Source organism: Plutella xylostella, chromosome 2, assembly GCF_932276165.1.
Source record: "Plutella xylostella chromosome 2, ilPluXylo3.1, whole genome shotgun sequence".
In the NCBI taxonomy this organism is placed as follows: Eukaryota; Metazoa; Arthropoda; class Insecta; order Lepidoptera; family Plutellidae; genus Plutella; species Plutella xylostella.
Genome location: NC_063982.1, coordinates 2,872,915 through 2,898,727, shown reverse-complemented (window position 1 = coordinate 2,898,727; position 25,813 = coordinate 2,872,915). Strand labels below are relative to the sequence as shown.

Sequence of the window (25,813 nt, the reverse complement as noted above, 5' to 3'; positions counted from 1 at the left end):
CTATTAGTCTGGTGCTGATGTCTTTAAAAAGCTGACGTGCCTCCGGTCCCCACGGCCCTAGGATTTCGACTCCGAAAGGCACAAACATGTACCCCTCTCCTAGGGATGCATAGGTATTTGCGGCCTTTCATCATCTCCGCCCGCCCGGCCGCAACGCCAGCCTCTCTGGAGGTAGATGGAAGATGGGACGGTGCTAGTGTGTCCACGCATGTTGCGTCCCACACCAGCAGCCGGCCCCTCTTCCATGGCACCAGACTCATGCCGTCGGGTCTCTTGCCGTCGTCCCGCATGATCCCGCTTGGCTCTAAGGTAGCGGGAACGTTTGCACTGGCAAGGGCCCGGCGGATGGTGTCATTGAGTGCGGCATGGCGCGCTATACGCCCGGCACTGCGGCCGCACGATAAGCCGTGGTGACCGCGGCGGTCAGCATGTTCCCCACAGCGGCAGCGATGTGGCTCATTGGTTTGAAGCCCTAGTCTCAGGCTGATGGCCACTGTCAAAGTAGTTCTGTCCAGCAACGTGCCTAGATTTGCCGAAGGGTAGGCATTCAGCCAATATCCCGACTGTGGAGTGCTGGAGGCCAGGAGACGGGCTCGGTCTGCTGCATCGGTTGCGGTTTCCAATAGTTGGTTTTCTTTTTTTGCGCAAAGTGGCGTGTATTGAGTCGTCTGTGGACTTTAGTAAAATGACATGACATGACGGAACATGCACAGAGTAGGTACTGTCAAGTGTCAAATTAATTAGAATTCGTGGCTCGGCTATTTTATTTCAGCTTGTTTTTCAGTTTTCAGCGTAAATATAATAAATTACGGTTTCAGTGTAGTGGAAATATATGTAAAATTGAGGTAAGTAATTTATATTCAAGGTATAATGTTCAACATCACCCACTTCTAGAGAGAACTTTGAAAATAAATAGTATTGATCAATCAAAATTGAAATCACCGTTGTTTAATTGATTTTAAAGTCAACAAAACATTGTATCAGTGATTAATCCTGTTACACACTGGATGGTAACTCCCAACATATCCTCCTTTAACTTTTTACACTGTCAACATGGAAATTTTACATATTTTGAAGAAGAACAACAAGTAAATCAATTTTGATTAAAAATGGTTTTGTTGTGCTTTTAGTTGGGGCTCGAGGCCTATTTCCAGAAAATTTAGAATAATAAAATTATGATCATCAGAATAAGAACAAATAAAACAAAAAAAAGTACATAATATAAAAATTTTACATGCCATTTTCTAATATATTTTCAAATGCATCAGCTACAGCCATGGGTATAGCAGTGAGCCGCTACTCGGACCTAGCCGACAATGAGTTGCTGATACGGTTCTGCTCAACAGAAGTTTTGTGTCCAAATGAACCATTTTGGAATCAACTCCTGGCATTCAATATAAACCCTCCGAGCAGTGCGTAAGTATAAAAATGTATTTTTATAAGTCCTGTCTTTCCTGTTGAAGGTATTTTGTCCTCTTCTCAGCATGTTAATAACAACATTTGTTTATTTTTTTTATTTTTTCTTTCTTATCTTCTGTATATGATCTTATGTTCTGTATCCTTTAGTTGTTTTAAGGTGATGGTCCAATGAACATCATCTCATGGTTTCATTTCAATTCATTTCAAGCTTAACTCCACTTAGCCTCTCTCACTAAGGGTGTGTCATTGCTTCAACCATTGAGTAGCTTAAATGTATTGTTATTCTTGTAATTTCTATAGCATACATGAATTGGTATTCTTATAATTTCCAGTGAAGAACAGTTGATATTTGACTCAAGCACTGAGGCCCTGCTGCAGAAGTTTCTGGTGAACAACCCACAGACGGGCAACCTCGGCTCGCTGGTGCAGGTGTTCATCACCAGAGCCACTGAGCTGCTCGCCTCGCCCAGCACTGACAAGTGAGTTGAATTAATGAATGAATATTTATTATTTATTTATTTAATATCAGCGTTTTACCTACCAATAAAACGCTTATTAACTACTTACCTCATTCGAAGCCTAAAAGTGAGAATAGCGTGTCTATTTTTCTAGCTGTGGCGGATGCGTTACGTCAGTTTCCGGAGTAATCCCCCGCCCTCTAGTTCACATTCCTTCCACCAGGTGGCGCAAGTTGACGATATGGCAACCGTAGAATTTTAAAATCATTGCGTTCGAACTTTTACCAGGCAGAATTCAAAGTTAGGCTTCGAATGAGGTAAGTAGTTAATAAGCGTTTTATTGGTAGGTAAAACGCTGATATTAACTCACTGTACCGTCATTCGAAGCCTAAAAGTGAGACCTGTTTGTTATCGCCTGGTGGAATGAAGGTGTTTACCTATGTTGGTAGTAACCTACTAAATATTATTAGGTAGGTACCTATATGAATGTAATGTAACGCCAATGTGATAGCGTAGGTATTGTAAGTAAGTACCTATTACAAAGTTTTGGATAAAAGTTGAAATAAAAATAAAAAGTAAGTTAACTTTATTTGAGATCTTTATTTTATCAATAAATTAGCTTAGGCTGTATCAGAAGCTGTGTTAGAAAAGTAAATCATATTTAATACTATCATAGTATTCATTATAATTGAGTCTAATGTATCTAGCCTAAATAATTATACACTCATTCAGGTTAGATGAGAATGCTCAAGCCTACTTAATTAAATGAATTGGATTTTAATGAAGGTTATTGATAAAATTTCTTATGTATAATACAACTCATATAGTATAATCATCTTATGTATCAGCAATTTCATGATTAATCACATATTAGGTATAGTATTTATACATATATAATCAGTTTGCTATGGGTGAAAACATAGCGACACCACGTTAGTTTGGGAAGAAGATGAGCGTATCTCCCGACAATAATAATTTAAAAAGGTGTTTTGTGAGCGCCAGTTCTCTCGGGCCAGGATGTCGTCCAGGGGGTAGTTGAGGGCCCAGTGCTTGGAGGCGACGGCAGGGCGCACGCTGCCCGCGCTGGCGCGGATGCCGGCGTCCGCCAGCACGCCGCGCACCCAGCCGGCCAGCACGGCGCGGGACGCCGCCTTCGGGGTGCCGCACGCAGATATAAATAAATTATTGACCTTGCACAGAGATCGCCGTGATGATCACTCTCTTTACCCAGTACACCGGGTCTAGGGCCTGTTGATCTTGGTTTGATGTTAGACGCCAACCTGACTGCCTCACGTCAGCTTTGTCGGTCTTTGAACCGAATCTAGGCCACAGTATTATCTGATTATCTGATTTAAGCAGTTGTTTCTGTTGTGGGGTCCAGTCCGTCAGGCTGTGGGTCCACCCCCACATCTCCACACCTCCAGGGTCATCTCCCGCACTTGCGGCGGCGGCAGACCCGTCGACGTGTCCACCAGCACTCGGTGCAGGCGCCGAATTGTGAAGGGGGGAGAGAGGGCACGATTCTTGATGTCGGGCCTCCAGAATACCTTCTCCCACACTGGAGCTACTATTAGGTACACTCCCGTCGCCGTGTTCAGGTGTGTCAAGACTTTGGGTATTAAGAATGGAGGCGGGAAGATCCATGCCAGCGAGTAATGCCATTCGCGGCTGAATGCGTCGTGATGATGAGCATTCCGATCCATCCTGTCGAGGCTGACGTACCGCGGCACCACATGGGCCGAGTTCGACGCCATCAGATCTATGCAGGGCGTTCCCCATTTTTTGAAAATTATTGACGTTATTTCATGGAGTAGATGCCATTCGGGAGCCTTCTGAAACCGTGAGAGGTGATCTGCTTCGCTGTTCAGTTTCCCTGGCAGGTGATGTGCAACCAGGTGAATTTGAAATTTGTCGAGAAGCGCGAATATCATTTTTGATACGTGCATCAGATTCATTGACCTCGACCCGCCTTCTTTCTTTATGTAAGATACCACGGTTCGATTGTCGCTTTGTAACATTACCGATTTCATTAATAGGTAGTGACTTTGCTTTTTTAAGGCGTAGTACACAGCGAGCATCTCTTTTACATTCGAATGGAGATTGGCTTCGTGGGTCTGCCAGGTCCCTGACATCTCCACGTCGTCGAGGCGAGCTCCCCATGCCAGGTCGGAAGCGTCTGTCGTCAGGAAATGATGGACTGGTGGTGCATGAAGCCGGGACTGGTTCGAGTGGTTTTTCGCCCACCATTTCAGCTCTGCAAGGGCGGGCTCTGGGAGAGCGACACGGTGACAAGAATCTAGCTTCAGCAGGTAGTTTTGGAATTGAAGAAGGCTGCGATGGTTTAGCCGACCTCGCGGTACTGGGAAGCTGGCAAAGTTTATGAGCCCAACCAGGCTTTGAATCTCCTTTAGGTTTGCTGTTTTTCGTTCTAACAGGAGGTCTATTTTGGCTTGAAGCGTGAGGCACTTCTTTGGTGGCAGCCATTTCAGGCCCTGCCATGGGTCCCAGCAGATTCCCAAGAATTCTAGACATTTTTGTGGGGTCACAGTGGATTTTTTGAGGTTTATTTGCCATCCTAGCTGGTGGAGGAGGTCGACTGTGTCCTGAATATGTCGTGATAGAGTCGATTGGTCTTGATTGACGAGGAGATAGTCGTCGAGATATGTCACGATTCTCACTCCATTATCTCTGAGGACTTGCGCAATCCAGTTTGTTAGCATGGAGAAAACTTTGGGTGCTGAGGCTAGGCCAAAGGGAAGGCAGGTCATTTCTAATAGATTGTTGTCGTAAATCAACCGTAAGAACCTTCTGTGGCTCGGGGAGATCGGCACGTGAAAATATGCACTTGAGATATCGATCTTTGCGAGCCAATCGCGTGGCTGCAGAAAGTCTGGTATTTTCTGGATGTTTATGAGTCGAAATTTGGATATTTGAACATAATTGTTGAGATTCTTGAGGTTGAAAATGGGTCGCATGGTCCCGTCGCTTTTCGGTGTTAAAAACATAGGGGAGATAAAGCTGGGGGAAAGCTGCGCGCTCTCCAAAACTCCCGATTCCATCATTTCTTTTATGGCTTGATTCATTTGTGGTGAAACAGGGGTCCTCCAACTGCGTTTTATATTTTTTGGAAGATAAAGAGGAGGTTTCTTTCCAAAGGGAATTTTGTAGCCCTTTACAATGTTTAACAGGGGTACTGGAGCTTGCAGTGATTCCCATGCATGAACAAAGCCAGCTAAGCGACCTGCGACACGCGTCATGTTCGAGTCAGAACTTCCTTTTGCCACGAAAATTGTTTTGGTTTTTCGATTGAATTTTGCCATGTCCATCGTCATATTGTGACTTCTGACGAGAAGCTCTGGTGTCAGGTTTATTCATTCTATTACTGTGGTTTTGCGCAAACCGTTTGCTCTGTCCTTGAAAAGCATGACCAAATCCCTGCGGGGGATAGTACGTAGGAACAGGCAGCATCCCTTGCGTAGGGAAGTACATAGGATACGCACCTTGCGCAGGCGGCATATTATATGCAGGTCGGCCGTAATAGCCTTTAGGTAAGCCAGGTTGATAGCCCTGCGCGGGCGGTTTAGCACTTGACGGTCCAGCTTGCGCAGCCGGCCAGTTGGTTTTTTGTGATGGGCCACCAGGAGGCCAAAAAACTTTGTTCATGCCCCCCGCTTTTTCAATAGCAGATGTGAACATATCCTTACTAAATAAGGAATCACAAGTGGGTGGAATTTTGCGCAAATTCGAACGAACATATTTATCTTTAACATATCGCAGAATGCCATCACGCCTTTGCTCTATCAAATCAGCCCTATGGCCACAAGTAAGTTGAAGCAAGTCACCGGAGATTTTATTAAATTTGCCCTCAATAAAAATTTCGTTTACTTTATCTTTTATTGTCGAGGACGACAGCTCATTTGTTTCTGATGCCCACTTTAGAAGGGCCTGAAAACCTGCCTGCGTGGCATCCCGTTGTTTCAACAGAGCTTGTGTTAATGCAGCATAACTTCTCTCAGAAACCACTAAATTTGAAAACCTATCGAAAGGTTTAACCTCGTCATTGCATTCGAGCTCAACAAAACCGGGGGTAGAACAATAACTTTTTTGAACGTCTGAGTATCGAACATCACACCACTCCGAGGTATTAAAATGTTGCGCTGAGTTTAACAACTCAATATGCTCCTTGGATGATTTTGAAACTGAGGGTTCCTTTAGCACTGTACTCAGGGGTAACTCGAAATTTGCACACGGGTCAGCGGGGCGTTTGTCGTTATCGTCATCAGAAAACAATTCACCACTCACATTTACACTGACTTCGTCCTCACTTGCTTGTTGAAAATAAGGCGCCTGATACGGTGGGTAATTAGGATAGGTATTTACAGACATGAACTGTTGAAAACATTCTTTGGCAAAGTTGCGCAATTCTTTATCGGATTTTTTACATTTTCCACCCTTATCAACCTTTTCAGGCGCCTTACGCTTCCTACTTTTCTTAGGGGCTGTATCAGGACACGGCTCGTTCACCGCATCAGGGGGATTAGCATTACTTTCAGATTCGGAAGATGAACTTACAGAGCTACTGCTCTCCGAATCACTCATTATAGAGTACGAACGGTAATACCGTTTAAAATAATGATTGTTATTTACTCACCGACTTAAAAACACTTGCACTGAATTTATTTGATTAAATTATAGGATAATCAAGTAAAATATCTTAAGAAACTGACTTAAATTTTTCCCAACCGATTTTTAGGTTAGGGCACGTCCGCACAGTGAAAAATTTAAACCGCCAATGATTTTAAAATTCTACGGTTGCCATATCGTCAACTTGCGCCACCTGGTGGAAGGAATGTGAACTAGAGGGCGGGGGATTACTCCGGAAACTGACGTAACGCATCCGCCACAGCTAGAAAAATAGACACGCTATTCTCACTTTTAGGCTTCGAATGACGGTACAGTGAGTTAATATACCATGTAGGATAGGATACATAATAGATAGAATCATACAATCAAATTTTAAACAAAGAATTAAATGTATTTACAGCCCCTAAAATTAGAATTTGAGCTTTCAGAATCAACATGTGTGTACTATTCACTCCAACACATTCACCAACTAACCTCCAACATATCTCCTTCCAGTGTGATGCTGGCATGGCAGACATACAACGCGTTGTTCGTGATACGCGGCGTGGTGAAGTACCTGGTGGAGGTGGTGCCTGAGTACCGACTCGGCCAGCATCTGGACGTTCAGGGGAGCCGGGGCGAGGAGGTACGTTAAGATATGATTTTTTTGTTTGTTTGTTCTAACATGCGGTCATTGGACCATAAGCAGTTCTTTTGAGCAGTAGAGTGACTTGCAGAACTGGCCTCTCCATTGATAGGCTGCCCTTCATTGAAATTTATATTTTAAGGAACTGAATAATTGACAACATTTCAAATAAAATGCTCACCGATTTTATTTTATTTTCGACGAGATATCACAAATTTAGATGACCCGTATTTTTTTATTTCTTAATATTTCTATGTTTTAATATATTTTTTTGATTTCAAAGTTCAAAATATTTTTAGTATGAGTGACGTCACGTCGAGGCTTTGGATAAAAATATTTTCGTTGCCTGCCTAACCTAAAAAAAAAAGTTGGATGACATTAACTTGACATGAACAAGGACCAATCAGCTTCAACTTCAACTTTATTTTGTGGCAAGGACCAATCACGAACTTCCGTCATTGACAAGGACACATAAAAATTAAAAAACCGACTTCAAAAAACCACTAAAATGTAAGAAATAATTTAAGGTTTACACAAATTCTACTCGTATGTGACAGTACAAATATACCTAAGCAGGAACTGTTCTCTTTTGATGTTGGTGCGGTGACAAAGTAATCTGAAGAAATATGGCACCAACTTCAAAAAAGAACAGTTCCTGCTTAGGTATATTTGTACTGTCACATACGAGTAGAATTTGTGTAAACCTTAAATTATTTCTTACATTTTAGTGGTTTTTTGAAGTCGGTTTTTTAATTTTTTTAATTATTGTTTTATTTTATAGTTTTTAGTTTATTTGCAATATTTTTCAATCAAAAGTAAGGTGCAAATGATACCAAAAAGTCCTACTAATCAATACGAATCATTCAAGCCTAAACACGAAGTAGTTGCTATATACCGTTGAGGAGTTCCCCTGACTGCCTTCCGTTTCCATCATCAGATCAGCTCAAGGTCACCATCATATTTTTTTGTTATAAGAACTATATTTACATTCTTAATTTCATTAGAATCGGTTAATATGTGCCCAAAATGGAAATTCATACCCTGTTTTTACCCCTTTACCCACCCTTGGGGGTGAGATAAAATTCTGAAAAAAAAAATGGGACCACCTGGGAGCTCAACCCAATACAACAAAAAAAGAATTTTCAAAATCGGTCCATAAACGGCGGAGTAATCGGTGAACATACATAAAAAAAAATATATAAAAAAAAAAAAAAAGATCCCGACGAATTGAGAACCTCCTCCTTTTTTTGAAGTCGGTTAAAAAGTGACAGACATTTGAGTGATGTTTGTCATTGTCATTGTCAAAGTGACATAACATGTTTTTTTTTGTTCATGTTTTAGAAGTAAAAGCGCGTTTAATTATTATGCCACATCGTGATGTCACGAATGATAATTTAGATTTTTATGTTTTTCTCTGAAATAAATCAATAGAAAAATCGGAAACATTTTTTTTTGTGAATATTAGAGCCATATCTCTAAAATGGTTTTCGAATTTCAACTGTATAAAATTTTGAAATGTTGTCAATTGTCCCAGATGTGGCTTCTTGTCATTTCTGTGTTAGAGTTCATTTTCATGATTTGTTACCGTGTAACTGTGTCGCCCGTGTCTCTGTAGTATTTTGTGAGATGCTTAGCTTCCTCTTTCAAAGTAAGAATTTCTACCTACTGATAAGATAAAAAAAAACTTTAAATAAACGATAAAAAAATATTTATTTCGGCAGCAGTCGTTAAGCCTAGTCAGGGGCCTTCGGGCAGCTTGAAAACATCTGACAGTCTGGTTGCCCACTTACCCGACAACTCTCTCAGCACAAGCTTGCTTGTGTCGGGGTCCACCAACCCGCACTAGGCCAGCGTGGTGGGCTTGGCCTAAATCATTCCTTGATTGAAAGGAGGACATGATGGGTTGTGATGATGATGATTCTTTACTTAAATAAATAAAATAAAAATGAACGTTCACAGTGCGATCCAGTTAACTCACCACCCACACCGCCCACTTCGCCTGTGTCCGGCTCGCCACCCACCCCCGCCACGCCTACTCAAGACTCGCCTACCCAAGACTCGCCTACGCAAGACTCGCCTATCCTCCCCGTGGATGCGTTGAAAGAGAAGCCTCTGAACAGTGAAAGTCGGCTGGAGATGCTGTGTGACGCATTGATTGGACTTATTTGTCATGTTAATGTTACGTGAGTTGATTTTAAACTTTTGTTATATGTACTGTTTATAAGCTGTCTGTTTTTATTATAATATCTGACTGTAATCATAGTTCCTTAAAATCTGGAACCTAAAATACCATTGTGCCAGACATATCTGCCGAATAAACCATTATGGTTAGCGTTAATAAGTTTTCAAGTGGAGACCGATAACAAGCATACGTAGCGTGGAACGCCCTCTGGCTTGCTAACCTTTTATTGCCAGTAGTAGCTGGATCATAGAAAGTTGTGGGGCTGCTTGGGAGAGACCCCCCCGTCTAGCCGTAACGTAATTGATTATTACCGATCATAAGCCTGTGTTACTAAAGTACCATAGTAATGTGTCATTCATTCATTGACTCTTTTAATATTTCCAGAGACAACACATACTACCTGCACTTGGAGTGTATAAACACTCTCCTAGTGCTCATGTCAGTGTATATGTTCGCCAACGTGCACGGACAGACGAGGCTGGTCGAGACGTCGCTTATATACAGGTGAGGGGTTCGTTCATTCGGTCTTTTGGCTTTCATTCAGTTTCTTATTGTTACTTTATTTATTGTATGCACGATAGGACTTCATGGTAGGAGTTGAAGTATTACTGAAAGCTTGCGTGATATTTGCACTACCTAATAAATATTCTTAATGTCCAGCAGAAGACAATAAATATAATATTATAATAATAACAGGCCGATGATGAATTGATTCACTCAATATTTCCTCTACACAATTATTACTATCACTATTCATTCGTGCATTCATTCATCCATCTATGCATGTAGTAATTCAACCCATAGAAGTAATAAAAAAATAAAAAAGACTTTATTTCTACCATAAAATATTAACATTAAATTAACAAGTTAGAGTATTACCCATAGAAGTAATAATCTAAAATGATTCATTCAATCATTCACTCACTCATCACTAACTAATCATTCATTAACAAATTCCAGGACAATATTCGTGGGTCGCTACAGCCTGCTAGCTCCGCTGCTGGTCCGAGCTCTCCTCAACAACACCAGCGCGCTGCGAGCCGCGCCTGAGCATAAATTCGCCCCGGGTGGAGGTCACAATAGCCTGGTCATTAACTTAGCCTGTGAGTTTTACACATTTTGTATACATTTATAGCGTTAGGTGGCTTTCGAACTGCCGTTTAGACGGTCGGTTTTAGTCGTGCGGCGTAAGTCGGGTCAGTTTTAGTCACCCGCGTGATAACATGAAAACTTAGACACATGCTAAACGCTGTCAGTTGGCTGTCAAATGCCTCATAAATCTGTCAGATTTTGATTTAAACACCCACTAAACATTGTTTTTTTATAGCACCTAATACAGTCAGTGCGTTTTAATCACATTACATGGTAAATGGGTGAAAACACTCTCGAATCTCCCTACCAACACACATACACACACACACTCACTACTGCTAGCTCCGCTGCTGGTGCAACACCAGCGCGAGCACAAGTTCGCCCCGGGTGGAGGTCACAATAGCCTGGTTATAAATTTGGCTTGTGAGTAAAATTGTTTTTTTATATAGGTGTAAATATAAGGCAGAATGCTACCACAAGTGTTTAACAATATTTGCTTCATAAAGCACCTATTTAGAATTGCCATTTCGATGGTAAATTTTTAGTTGTGCGGCGAAAATCCTGCGAGTTTTATTTATCTTCGTAAATGTTCTTGTTCTAGGAGGGGGGGAATATTTAGTGCCGCCATTTTAAATTACATATTATGTATTATGCCTTATTTCTTACACCCTTTTATGCTGGAGGAGAAATTAAACATTCTGTAACAAAAACGCACTCTCATTTCAATGGCTATGTACACACACACATACACACACCAAAACCACAACACCCCTCTTTTTAATCCTCTTTATAAACTAACCTCAACAAACATTTTCTATTTCCCCAGCGGGCCTATGGAACATGCTAAGCTTCAACAAGTCCTACCAACGACCGACTCTACTGACCAATCCGACGACAGATCCGGCGACTGTTAAACAGCGGTTGCTGCATGAACATCCGGTAGCCAATCAGAGCTGTTTGCTGCTGCTGGTGTTGACCAATCACTGCGTCGGGAATAATCTGTATAGGACGTATACGTGTATGTGCGCTGATACTGCAGGTGAGTTTTGACAGTTATTTAGTTCTGCTAAAGCTGCGTACAGACCGGCCCAACGAACACCCAATAATGGATATTTATCATACATAGTACAGGGCAGATTGCAGCAATGAAGGTCAAAGAAACCCGTTTTTTTGGTCGGTCTGTACGCAGCTTAAGGAATATATTTCAATACAAAGAACAACCTTATTAGCAAGTTAGTAGTGTTGGCAAACCGAGCATTGTCAGACTCTACCACAATCTCACAAAATTGTATCCCCTAAAACAGTAATTGTATTTGTTACAGACCCTGCTTCAACGACGCCGCAGAAGGAAGGCAATGCACAGATTACTCCGCCTAGGATAGAAATGGCTGCTGTAAGTTTACTTTCAATTTCGTTGCCCTCTAACATTTCACATCATGTTTTCTCCTTATTTTATTTTTATTTTATTAATATTTTACGCAAAACCAAACATAATCCAAGCATAAACTGTATGTACCCCATTTCTGTACTTTTAGTCCATCCATCAAAAGTTGTCTGGTAGAGATCTGTAACCGATAAAACCGCACTTTGTACCCTAATTAACCTGTCATGTAAAATTAATTATTTCGTGGTGTACAAATATAGATTACTCTATCTATCTATAATGTTTCGTAGGTGGATTGAAGGTTGTGTACATTTTTAATAGGCTTCTACAACGAAATTAAAATTTTAGAAACTGTTTCTTTAATTCTAGTGGCTTAAGATTCTGGTGTTCCAGTTTAAATAAGTAATTAAACATTGTTAATAACTATTCCATCTTTCTCTACCCAGCTCCACCGCGCCCTCTGTGCCACAGCCTCCTGCGAACACACCACGCTCCTCATCTACCTGATGCTGCACTCCAGTGCCCACTACCGGAGATATGTGCACTCACATCCACACGTGGAGGAGATGGTGAGTGTTAACTGCCTCTGTGGTCTAGTGGTAGAAGCTTCGCTTCATGACCCAGAGGTCCCGGGTTTAATTCCCGGGTGGGACCATCAATTTGTGGTTCTAAGTTTGGTTAGGACATAGAAGGCTGATCACCTGATGTCCGAAACAGTGAAACGATCCATGCTGTCGGATGGGCATGTAAAGCAGTCGGTCCTGCGCCTAGCTCTCTCCAGTCGTGTCGGTCAATCCGTCCCATTGGGCTATGAGAGTGATGGAACAGTGCGCCTGTGTACTGCGCACACACTTGGGCACTATAATCTACTCCTGCGTAGATGGCTGATCTCAATTGAGATTGGCCGCCGTGGTCGAAATTCGGCTAGGAGGACATTATAGTGTTATATCTGCCCTGCGTGTAGCTAGCTGCGAACACACCACGCTCCTCATCTATCTGATGTACAGGAGATATGTGCACTCACATCCACACGTGGAGGAGATGGTGAGTGTTATATCTGCCCTGCGTGTAGCTAGCTGCGAACATTCCACCATATCATATGTATATTCTATTCTATTCTCTGTGGGGGTGTAAGTGCCTGCACCTGGCTCTCTCGAGTGGAACCTTTGTGCATATCCCCAAGGTCTAAACTGCCTTCCTAAGCTTGGACCATTTCCCTACCACGCTGGTCCAATGCGGGTTGGTGGGTACACAAAACTAGATTGATGTGCTAAATCTAGTTATGCAGGTTTCCTCACGATGTTTTCCTTACCGTAAGAGTTATGGTATACATTGTATATGATGATGATGACGATGATGATGATGGTGAGTGTTATATCTGCCCTGCTGCAAAACGGCTCGAACCATTTTGGTCCAGAGATTTACCCCCAAATTCATAGAGGTTTTTTACACTTTAAAATACCAGAAAAATTAATGTTGTGATACACGAATTTCAACTTTTTGACTGACGTAAAGAGTCGAAACTTGTGTGTTTCCATGTCAATTTTAACCTTGTTGTAAATGTATAATACGGTCTATGAATTTGAGGGTTAGATTGAGAAAATCTGAAAATTGACTGCCACGCTTGGAGAGCATCCTTAGTATGAATGTAAATTATGGTGAAAGTTAAAGCCCTCAGTTTTTTATGAAGATGTTTTTTTTATATTCCAATAACACCAGTATTTGTACCTATCCCGCAAGAGTATGTATAATATAGTACTAATGCAACTATCACACCTATAAACAACCAATTATTATTTTCAGATAATACCAATACTGCAAAGTCTGTACAACGCGGAGGACAGCACGTCTCACCACATGTACATGTCGCTGATTGTACTGCTCATACTCACCGAGGACGACAATTTAATCAAAAGTGTTCACCAGATTGTGAGTAAATTTTCAGAGCGGTTTTGATAATCCTACTAATATTATAAAGGCGAAAGTTTGTGAGAATGTGTTGCTGACTGTACAGAGAGTGGAATTTAATCAGTGACTGTACCTAGACAACACCATTCTACTCAACCAAAATGTATGAAGGTTGCTCTGTTGGGTGCACTAACGTGGCAAAAGACACTTTGCCAGTATTTCAACTCCATCTCATTTCATAATTACTTTCTACAGAGTGTTGCAAAAGGGTATGCTAAGCTGAAAGAGGGTGACTCAAGGTGTCATTCTGAACAATTTATATCTATATCTTATAAAAAAAGATTTTCCGTAGAAAATTTTGTTGTTCACCTGATTTTTAGGGTTCCGTAGCCAAAATGGCAAAAACGGAACCCTTATAGTTTCGTCATGTCCGTCTGTCCGTCTGTCCGTCTGTCACAGCCGATTTACTCGGAAACTATAAGTACTACAGTGATGAAATTTGATGGGAATATGTGTTGTATGAACCGCTACAAAAATATGACACTAAATAGTAAAAAAAAGAATTGGGGGTGGGGCCCCCCATACATGTAACTGAGGGATGAAATTTTTTTTTTCGATGTACATACCCGTGTGGGGTATCAATGGAAAGGTCTTTTAAAATGATATAAAGTTTTCTAAAAAACATTTTTCTTAAAGTGAACGGTTTTTGAGATATCAGCTCTCAAAGTCGTAAAAAGTATGTCCCCCCCCCTCTATTTTTATAACTACGGGGTATAAAATTCTAAAAAAAATAGAGGTGATGCATGCTAATTAACTCTTTCAACGATTTTTGGTTTGATCAAAGTATCTCTTATAGTTTTTGAGATAGGTTGATTTAACTACGGAACCCTTTGTGCGCGAGCCCGACTCGCACTTGGCCGGTTTTTTACTATGGAGAAAGATTTTTTTTTCACGAATTTTCAAAACTCGTAGAACAAAACTTGCTCATAATGACTTTATATTCTGTCCATTTTATAATTTTTTTTGCCATTCGAAATCCCATACATACATATTTGATGCAAAGGAAAACCAACTTTACTTACCAGGCATAAGGGAACGTCAATAATGCAATAATATGGTGGAAGCTCTATAAACACCTCCTTTCGTCCTAATATACCATTTTTGCAACACCTGTATAACCAGCCTTAACCTTATTTCCAGATGATAAAAAACCCCAGCTGGTACACCGAGCGAGCGATCCCGGAGATCAGCGTGGGAGGCCTCATGGTACTGGTCATGATCCGTACAGTACAGTACAACATCGTGCGGGCCAGGGACAAGTACCTGCACACGAATTGCCTAGCTGCTATAGCCAACATGAGCTGTGAGTGTGAAACGTGATGGAATGAATATAGTTAGTTATAAAATGGCGGGTGGTATGGCATCTTTATCTACTGCTATAATGCTAGCTTTAAATACAGCAGGGTTTTGTAAGGAGATGGCGATGTAGTATAGTTTACCTATGTAGATAAGGATGCTATGCCTCCGAAAGGTGACAAAGGGTAAGTAAATATGTAAAAAGGTCATGTGACCATTTATTGACATATTTTGCAATAATTATGTTAATAAGCTGATTATTTAGACTAGCGTGGGAGGCCTCATGGTACTAGTCATGATCCGTACAGTACAGTACAACATTGTACGGGCCAGGGACAAGTACCTGCACACGAATTGCCTAGCTGCTATAGCCAACATGAGCTGTGAGTGTGAAACGTGATTTAATAGATTTAGGTGATAAATGCAGACGCCGCGATGAATAAAAGGCGGTGAAATGGTATATTTAGCTACCCGTATAATGCTAGTTCCAGTAAACATAGCACGGTGCGATAAGGAGGCATTATAGTGTCGTTTATCTACGTAGATAAGGATGCTATGCCTCGGGATTGGTGTGAAAAGGTACCTATTGTGTGTAAAAAGACATCGCAGATTTTGCTAAAATTATATTAGAAAGCTGATTGTTTAGACTAGCGTGGGAGGCCTCATGGTACTGGTCATGATCCGTACAGTACAGTACAACATCGTGCGGGTGAGGGACAAGTACCTGCACACGAATTGCTTAGCTGCTATAGCGAACATGAGCTGTGAGTATGAAACGTGATTCAATAGATTTAGTAATTGAATGCAGATGCAGCGATGAATAAAAGGCGGTGATATGGTATATTTAGCTACTCGTTTAATGCTAGTTCCATTAAAAATACCATGGTGTGATAAGGAAGCATTATAGTGTGGTTTATCTACGTAGATAAGGATGCTATGCCTCAAGATTGGTGTGAAAAGGTACCTATTGTGTGTAAAAATCATCGCATATTTTGCTAAAATTATATTAGACAGCTGATTATTTAGACTAGCGTGGGAGGCCTCATGGTACTGGTCATGATCCGTACAGTACAGTACAACATCGTACGGGCCAGGGACAAGTACCTGCACACGAATTGCTTAGCTGCTATAGCCAACATGAGCTGTGAGTGTGAAACGTGACGTAAAAAGTTACATATTTTCGGAAGCATTTTTTTAAAGAGACAGTACGTATGTGATATGCTAGTCATTTTGTTTCTCTATATATAAATTTTAGGTCATACATGTAACTGTTTCAGTATACAGGGTGCTAAAAAAGGGTATAGTAATCCAAAAGGGTATAGTATGACTAACTGTTCTATTCTATTCTATTCTCTGTAGGGGTGTAAGTAGGTACCTGCACCTAGCTCTCTCGAGTGGAACCTTTGTGCATGTCCCCAAGGTCTAAACTGCCTTCCTAAGCTTGGACCATTGCCCACCACGCTGGTCCACTGCGGGTTGGTGGGTTCACATATCTAGATGTGCTAAATCTAGATATGCAGGTTTCCTCACGATGTTTTCCATCACCGTAAGAGCGATGGTATACATTGTACTTAAGTTAAAAGACTAACTGTTACTTGACCTATACTTTTTTTCAGGATTCCGTCACCTCTTGAAAGACATTTTACGTTGCTACATATTTTTGTTTCAGGTGAATTTAGGAATCTACATCCATACGTGGCGCAACGACTAGTCGGCTTGTACGAGACGTTATCAAAGCGACGGGCGAGACTGTCGGACGATTTAGAAGGTAATAATAATAATGTTTATTGTATTTTCAATAGCCATATTACAAAGTATAATATATATATATACATTCTGTGTAAAAAGTATCGGGACTGGGTCAATAAAACAAAAAATGTTTGTTATTCATCCAAATTTATTTTATCACCTTTAAAGTATGCTCCTTCAGAAACGATACACATACGCCAACAAATTATCCAATCATCACAACATTTTTTAAACGCATATTTCAGAGTTGTGTTTAGTACTCTCGGGGGGCTTGTCGCTCACGTCCGTAGGTACAAACCCTAGTTACCCTACACGTGTCCCCTGGGTGGTGCTAACGAGTGACAACGCCGAATGTTGGGCGGCGGTAAATCGACCCGACCTCCTCTCCTAGCAGAGGCGGCGATCTCCCGCCGTAAAAAAGGAGAATCACCAACACGCCTGCCAAGCGCGGTGATTATGGCAAATACACCTCCTGATGGAAAAAACAAAGCCCCGGCCCCCAGTCCCCGGCAGCCCCGCTATCCCGGACTCCGGTAGCGGTCACGGTAACGGCGGGGCAGGGGGTGCGAAGAATCTCCGGCAGAGAGTCGGCTACCAGCCCAACCGACCCTTGCACCTGGCAACATATAACGCACGGACACTGAGGGAAGACGTGAAGATAGAGGAGCTGGAAGAGGAAATCAGCAAGCTAAAATGGGACATTATAGGGTTATCCGAAGTCCGACGAGAGGGAGAGGATACGGAAATTCTCCAGTCCGGAAACTTGCTGTACCACCGGGAGGGCGACCAACTGTCCCAAGGGGGTGTCGGGTTCATCGTCAACAAGTCCCTCGTCAACAACATCGTTGAAATCGGAAGTGTGTCGGCACGGGTTGCGTACCTCATCCTGAGAATATCTAAACGATACTCAATGAAGGTCATACAGGTTTACGCACCCACATCTAAGCACACCGATGATGAGGTCGAACTTGCGTATGAAGACGTATCGTCTGCCCTGCGTAAGCTCACTACTCATTTCACGGTGGTGATGGGAGACTTTAACGCGAAACTCGGAAAACAAGAAGGCGGCGAGACGAAAGTGGGGTCACATGGATTTGGAGTCCGGAACCATCGTGGGCAAATGCTGGCTGACTTCTTGGAGAAGGAGGGCCTCTATATGATGAACTCCTTCTACAAGAAGAAGCCACAAAGGAAGTGGACGTGGATTAGCCCCGATGGGAAGACTAAAAACGAGATCGACTTCATATTGACGGATAAGAAGCACATATTCAATGATGTCTCAGTGATCAGTAGGGTTAAGACCGGCAGCGATCACCGACTCGTAAGAGGCACTTTGAATATAAACTGCAAAATAGAACGCTCCCGTCTAATGAAGTCCACGCTCCGTCCTACTCCTGCTCAAATCCAGGATCCCGAAAGCTTTCAGTCTGAGCTTTGCGACCGCCTGATATGTTTAGAGAATTGCGTTACAGTTGACGATTTAAATAATAGGTTTGTGGAAACTGTCCGAGAGGTAGGATCGAAATATTTTTCGTCCCGAACCAACCGAGGACCTCAAAAACTCTCAGATGGGACTCTGAGTCTCATAAGAGAACGGAGAGAAATGAGGTTGCAGTCTTCAGTTGATATGGTCGAATACAGACGTCTAAACAGACAGATCGCCAAAGCAAGACGTTGCGATATGAGACGCTACAATTGCAAGCGCATTCAAGACGCAATAGAGCAAAACAAGGGCTCCAAAGTCTTTGCTAGAGATCGACCTGTTCGGCAGACTCTGTTGACCCAACTGAAGACCGACACTGGCAACACCGTTTCATCAGTGCCCGAAATTCTGGGAGAAATTGAGAGATTCTACGGACAGTTATACACCACAACACAAAACCCTATTACCAGCGGTGCTCACGACAGCCGAGCGCCACTCACCCGACACTATACCGAAGATATTCCGGACGTCAGTCTAGACGAGATTAGTATAGCTCTCAAACAGCTAAAAAACAACAAAGCTCCGGGAGATGATGGAATAACGACAGAACTTCTGAAAGCCGGCGGTAGACCGATTTTAATAGCACTTCGGAGGCTGTTTAATTCCGTCATACTCGAAGGCACAAGCCCGGAGGCATGGAGCAGAAGTGTAGTGACTTTGTTCTTCAAGAAAGGCAACAAAGCCCTATTGAAGAATTATAGACCCATTGCACTTCTGAGCCATGTGTACAAGCTGTTTTCGAGAGTTATTACGAATCGTCTCGAGCAAAGACTCGACGACTTCCAGCCACCCGAACAAGCCGGGTTCCGAAAAGGCTATAGTACCATAGATCATATACACACGCTTCGGCAGGTTATACAGAAGACCGAGGAGTATAATCTACCTTTATGTCTAGCGTTTGTGGACTATGAGAAAGCCTTTGATTCTATTGAGCTCTGGGCGATGCTTCAATCCCTTCAGCGGTGCCATATAGACTATCGCTATATCGAGGTGTTGAGATGTATGTACAATGCTGCCACAATGTCAGTTCGATTACACGAACATAGCACAAAACCGATCCAGTTGCAAAGGGGCGTGAGACAGGGAGATGTTATTTCTCCGAAACTGTTCACCTGTGCACTGGAAGATGTTTTTAAGCTTGTAGAGTGGAAAAGACTGGGCATTAACGTCAATGGCGAATATATCTCTCATCTACGATTTGCTGATGACATAGTTATTATGGCGGAAACGCTGGAGGAGTTGGGCGAAATGCTCACAGACCTCAATGATGCCTCTAAACAAGTTGGGCTGAAAATGAACATGGACAAGACAAAGGTCATGTCGAACGAACATGTTTCATCATCGCCCGTAACTGTAGGAGGTGTCACCATCGAAGTTGTCGATCAGTATCCCTACCTAGGACAAGTGATCCGATTAGGTAAATCCAACTTCGATAAAGAGGTAGCTCGTAGAATCCAACTCGGATGGGCAGCGTTCGGGAAATTACGACACATCTTCACTGAAAACATACCTCAGTGTCTGAAAACAAACGTTTTCAATCAGTGCGTGTTGCCAGTGATGACTTACGGAGCCGAGACGTGGTGCTTCACCAAAGGGCTTATCCACAAGCTCAGAGTTGCTCAACGTGCTATGGAAAGGGCTATGTTAGGCGTGTCCCTGCGAGATAGGATTCGTAATGAAGAAATCCGCAGGAGAACTAAAGTTACCGACATAGCCAAAAGGATTAGCACGCTGAAGTGGCAATGGGCTGGCCACGTAGCCCGCAGAGCCGACGACCGCTGGAGTAGAAAGGTTCTGGAGTGGAGACCCCGTGTCGGCAAACGGCGTGTCGGTCGCCCCCCAACCCGTTGGTCTGATGATCTGCGGAAGGTAGCGGGAAGCCGCTGGATGCAGATGGCGGGTGACCGTTTGGGGTGGCGATCGTTAGGAGAGGCCTATGTCCAACAGTGGACTACAGAAGGCTGAGAGAGAGAGTTTAGTACTCGCGGCGATTTTTCCTTACATTTTCCGATTTTGTCTTCTATCGATTGAAAGTGTAATTGAAGTGGTAATTTGAGTTTTGGAAAAAAAGAAGCTAGAGCCGTGATACCTGTTTAATATGGTGGATTCTCGATGGTATTTGTTGAGTTTTTCCCAAAAATTCATTTACAATGATGATCCTTGTGCGTAGGCGCATTAGCGCGGTGAAAATCTTTCTAGATTTTTTTCCACAAATCTGGCCTTCTTTGTCCAATTTGCTGTATTAAATTCCACATAACCCGCAAATAATATTCTTTTCCTACCGTTTGACTTTCTGGCAAGAATTCCGAGTGCACAACACCACGATAGTCAAAGAAAACAGTCAACATGACTTTGACTAACAATCGATGGAAGACAAAAAGGAAAAATCGCCGCGAGTACTAAACACAACTCTGGAAACAGCGTTTAAAAAAATGTTGTGATGATGGGATAATTCGTTGGCGTATATGTATCGTTTCTGTAGGAGCATACTTTGTAGGTGATAAAATAAATTTGGATGAATAACAAAAATTTTTTGTTTTATTGATCCAGTCCCGATACTTTTTACACAGAGTAGTATACTAACACTAGCTCTTAAGAATAAATTGTATTTTATTCTATGGATCTTATAAATCTGAAATAAATGAATTAAATTAAAATAGCGTTTGAAAGTTTATAAAAGTAACATGTGAAAAAAAAATCTGTAAACATTTGTCTAAATCCTTTTGAAACTTAAGATGTGATGAATAACTTTAAATATTAAATGATTGATCATGTATTTTGATTTCAGAAAAAGACCTCGTAGAAACAGAAGTAAATGAAACTGTAAGTACAATACTCATACTCATGTTACACTTCATTACTATTAATGTAATTACCGGCCCTATTTTCAGTCACTCCGCATTATTTAATCCTAACCTAACTTATATAATCCTAATCCTAACTAATATTATAAATGCGAAAGTAACTGTCTGTCTGTCTGTTACTCTTTCACGCCAAAACTACTAAAGGTATACATATGGTCTATGCTCTGAGAAAGAACATAGGCTACTTTTTATCCCGGAATTCCCACGGGAAAACGTTTTAAGGCGAAGCGAAGCTCGCGGGAGCAGCTAGTATATTATAAATGCGTAAGTAACTGTGTCTGTCTGTCTGTTACTCTTTCACGCCAAAACTACTCAACGGATTTGAATGAAATTAGGTATACATATGGTCTAGACCTTGAAAAAGAACATAGGCCACTTTTTATCCCGGAATTCCCATGGGAAAACTTTTAAGGCGAAGTGAAGTTCGCGGGAACAGCTAGTTTAGAATAAAGATTAACTTGACTTTTTTTTGCTATGTGTCATAATTAACGGATAATATCTATCGCTTTATATCTTGTAACTGTAGCTATCAGTAGCTATAAATAATGTGACAGCGTATTATTCAATCACAATCGCAAGTAGCGTTTGAAAGTTTATAATAGTAACATGTGAAAAAAAATCTGTAAACATTCGTCTAAATCCTTTTGAAACTTAAGATGTGACAAGATACGGTGACAGCTGTCAGATTCAAGAAAATCTCAGAAATGGGGATAAAAACTAAAAGCTAATTGCAGATGGCGCCTCAGGCGACTGTGCCTAATTTCCCAGTTCTAATTGGTTGGTTCTTTCGCCATTTTTTCTCCCCAACAACGTAATTGGTCAGAACCAAAAAGGCACACTCGCTGGTGCTGCCAAAGTTTCACTTGGTTTTCTTCCCCATTGTAATAACTTTAACATGTCACTGTGTAAAATGTGTAAAAATGAATTCTCTCTTCCAGTGGGAGCACATGGGCGCTCTCGACGAGGTGCTACGAATGTTGCTGGAGATCATGAACTGCTGTCTCTCGGCGCAACTGCAAAATAACCTTAATTTAGTCTACGCGTTGCTGCACAAGAAACATGTGTTTGAAACCGCGAACAGCAATGTGGCGCTTAATATTAACATGGTAATTATTGTCAGCACAGGACCGTGGGACTTGGCATAACATGGAGGAGGCCTATACCCTGCAGTGGGTTGACATAGGCTGATAATGATGATGATGATTATTGTCTAAAGCTGTGTACAGACCGCCCAAACGAACGCAAACGAACGGGTTCCGTTGACCGTCGTTGCTGCAATCTGCCCTGTATTATGTATGATAAATATCCATCGTTGGACGTTCGTTGGCCGTTAGTTGGGCCGGTCTGTACACAGCTTTAACCTAAAGCTAAAGACAAATACAGTTTTTATGAAACTATAGGGACATTGAGAACACTTTAATAGTCACACAACACACACAATTGAATATCCAATACCGAATATAGGCTATTCTGACGGCACTAAAACTAACATTTGCGCTGTCATACTTAAATCTATCAGTTTTAAATGAAGACACAGACATTCATAATTTTTTTCCATCAAAAATCTTACAGTTTGATTATAGTTTTGTACTTTGTGAATCGCTACCAAAATAACACTGTTTAAAACTTCAATACCGCGATGTACGCTCTCATACTTCACGCTCCATTTTTACTCATTTTCCCCATAACTCGATTTAGCGCCATCTGTTGTCAACAATCGGTACTTCTTAAACTAAAACCACCTTTTAACCGTTATTTCCCCTGCAGGTGATAGGTTACTTCTCGTCGCGGCTGCAACGGGTGCAGGAGGGGGCGGGGGGGGACCTCGGAGTCAGCGAGGTGCTCGCGTGCATCAAGAAGGGCGCTGAACAGTGGTCTAACGATCGGCTTCAGGTATGTAACGTTAAAGTAATGGAATTGCGAACAATTTTGACTACAAACGATTACGTTACAGGGACGGCCTCGCGAATTAATTTTGACAACAAACGAAGCAAAAATTATTAATAGATTAGATTATGATAACCGCTAAATTCTATAGTCTATACTGTTAAAACAAAATAAACTTTTTTTCTGACGGTTTTTAACCGTTCTACACACTAACCCCCTTATTCATAAAAAAGTTACTGGACGCTTTAGCTATTGAACTGTTTTGTCAATCTCTGCCAAAGAACAAATGTTCTCTCGCTGAGTTGCAAAAAGGGACTTTAAGCTAATGTCGACCTTAAATGCCTTGCTTTGACACTATACGGACAGAAAGAGACAGACATAGATTTAATGCCGACATTAACTTAATGTACCTTTCTGCAACTCAGCGTCTGTCAGACAGTGACAGAGCAGTACAATAGCTAAAGCGTCCAGTAACTTTTTTATGAATAAGGGGGTAACACTCAAACTCAAATAGAGCCCAGAAGCTTGCTCAGAACCACTTTTGTAATTTTGAAGGCAACAGCTATATTTACGCAATATCTTGTGTATAATTTCTCTCCTCTGAGGTAGTCTGGAATATTGTACCGTCTGTTGTGTATTTCTTTTGTAATCTATATGTTTGTGTGCAATAAAGTATCTACGTTTACTATCTATCTACGTTTGTAAACAACAGATAAAAATCTAACGTTCTAATTTAAGCTGCATGTCACCTGATTCTCTAACCTATTTCCTTCCTCCCCGCAGAAATTCCCCGAACTAAAATTCCGTTACGTCGAAGAGGAAAAACCCGAAGAGTTCTTCACTCCGTACGTGTGGAGCCTCGTCAGCAGCTGCGGCACCATCTACTGGGCCAGCGAGTGCAGCGCCAGAGCCGTTAGAGACCTGGTGTGCTAGTGTTAGAGCCCGTCCGTGCTAGACCCCGATCGTGCTTAAGATAACAAGTGTGCTCGTGTGAGCGCAGTTAGAGACCTGGTGTGCTAGTGTTAGAGCCCGACCATGCTATTTTTAGACTCTGAAAGTCCTAAAGGGCCATCCGTACTAGTGTTATAATGATCTGGTGCTCTAATGTTAGAGCCTGACCGTGCTGTGTTAGAGCCTTGTCGTGCTGGAGTTAGAGCCTGACCGTGCTAGTGTTAGAAACTTTGAGGGTGATTATTAGCGGTATTGGAATTAATTAAATGATATGGCGACTTATCTAAAAGGACAGTATTAAGGTGCGTCTTATACCTACGCTCTGTTTAGTAATGTTCGCTATTATATTTTTATGATGTTTACTTTTAGAATTTGACAGTTTCACACACTATTCAGACGAAAAAAACATTACTGTCGTAGGGATCAAGATCACAATCGCTGAAGTTGCACGATGGAAAAATCAGTTTACTATTTTAATTTTTTCGTAAATTTTATTGCAACACGAATGAAAAAGCATTATGTCAAGTTGAAATCGCTATAATTCTATAACTTTCTTCGTGTTCACAACCATCAAGGTTAACTGGATGACATGGTATTAGCATCAGTTCGCCTATGTACAAAAATTATGTGCAATAAATAATTTAATAATAATATAATGTATTGTTTTTCAGTAATCCAGTTGTTTCGGGTTTTCCGTTTGTTGTTCATTTCTTCTATGTCCATATTCTGGTCGCGATGTCCAGGGGTACATTAGGTGCCATCTCATCTTGTTACGGGGCCTGAAAACATATATTCATCGTATGTATTATCGATAAATTGGACAGTCAGTATCCTATCCAACTTTGAGGTTGCTTTTATACCAGAGATACAAAACGCAAGGTATTGTTTTGAAATCAAACCAGCATAGGTTTTATTGTATTTTGCATGTATACTAGATACATAGTAATATTTTTATTAGAAATCTACCTATATTTAAAAGTTAGTTGTTTTTTGCTTTCCGATTTAAACAACATTTTTTTTTCTGTTAGGGTTTTATTAATCTTTCTTTCATTGTTAGGTTTATTTAATTCATAAAGTAGATTCGATTATGGCACTTATTCTCAAAATGCCAGAAGGTACCAAATAGTGTATGTAAATGCGAATTTCAACACAATAATGTAAATAAATATGCACTTAGATTTTCATATAATAATGTAGGTAACTTTACAAATTTATTGTAGATTTCGTAATCAATAGATAAGACTTTCGATTTGTTTCTATTTAATTAATTATTAATAAATAATTTAATTAAAACTGATAGAGGTATATAGAATTTATTTCATTAGCACCTCAAAATCTAACATGGCCTTTTCGTTTCTCACTGCTTACTTACTAACCCTTTAGTTTAAATTAACTATAATCTACAAAAATATTGGATATTTCTTTAATCTTTGTATACTTACGAAGAAATCGAAGAGTCCTAGACTTCTACTAGTAGTATTATACTGAATTTATAGCTGTAATTTTCAATTTAGATACTTATGTTTGTAAAGAATATCAAGTAGGATATTGAATTTTTTTTTTATTATTCTTATTATACCTACTAGCGGCTTAAAGTCAGTCGGGAGGCGATACAATTATGATAATACCTTATTATTTTACATATTTAAATAAATTCTATTTAATTATTAATATCTTTGTTTTAGTACTAAATGATCTGAGTCGTGAGCACAAGTTTCGATCCTCCGTTATCGTTGCGTATCGTCAACTGTCACTGTCAAAATGTAAGGCAAAGTTAGTTCCAAAAGTGACATTTGTTTTTTCCATATGTT

General features: G+C 41.1%; 1 protein-coding gene across 1 annotated transcript; it reads left to right on the top strand.

Annotated features, from left to right (window-relative positions):
• The first annotated feature begins 687 nt into the window (after positions 1-687).
• On the top strand, positions 688-25,669 carry LOC105396061 (dymeclin). Its single transcript, XM_048632292.1, has 17 exons — positions 688-845; positions 1,269-1,416; positions 1,752-1,898; positions 7,017-7,146; positions 9,106-9,329; positions 9,713-9,832; positions 10,289-10,431; positions 11,247-11,459; positions 11,743-11,813; positions 12,251-12,373; positions 13,608-13,733; positions 14,913-15,075; positions 16,738-16,836; positions 21,089-21,123; positions 22,103-22,270; positions 22,932-23,057; positions 23,835-25,669. Exons 2-17 carry the CDS (start codon positions 1,277-1,279, stop codon positions 23,982-23,984), a joined length of 2,178 nt encoding a protein of 725 aa, XP_048488249.1. The 5' UTR covers positions 688-845; positions 1,269-1,276; the 3' UTR covers positions 23,985-25,669.
• Positions 25,670-25,813: the final 144 nt, after the last annotated feature.

Coding starts and splice junctions, on each gene's coding strand:
- LOC105396061 (XM_048632292.1), top strand. CDS start 1,277: ATGGGTATAGCAGTGAGCCGCTACTCGGACCTAGCCGACAATGAGTTG. Junction 7,147..9,105: donor AGGGGAGCCGGGGCGAGGAG/GTACGTTAAGAT, acceptor GAACGTTCACAG/TGCGATCCAGTTAACTCACC. Junction 15,076..16,737: donor TGCTATAGCCAACATGAGCT/GTGAGTGTGAAA, acceptor TTTTTGTTTCAG/GTGAATTTAGGAATCTACAT.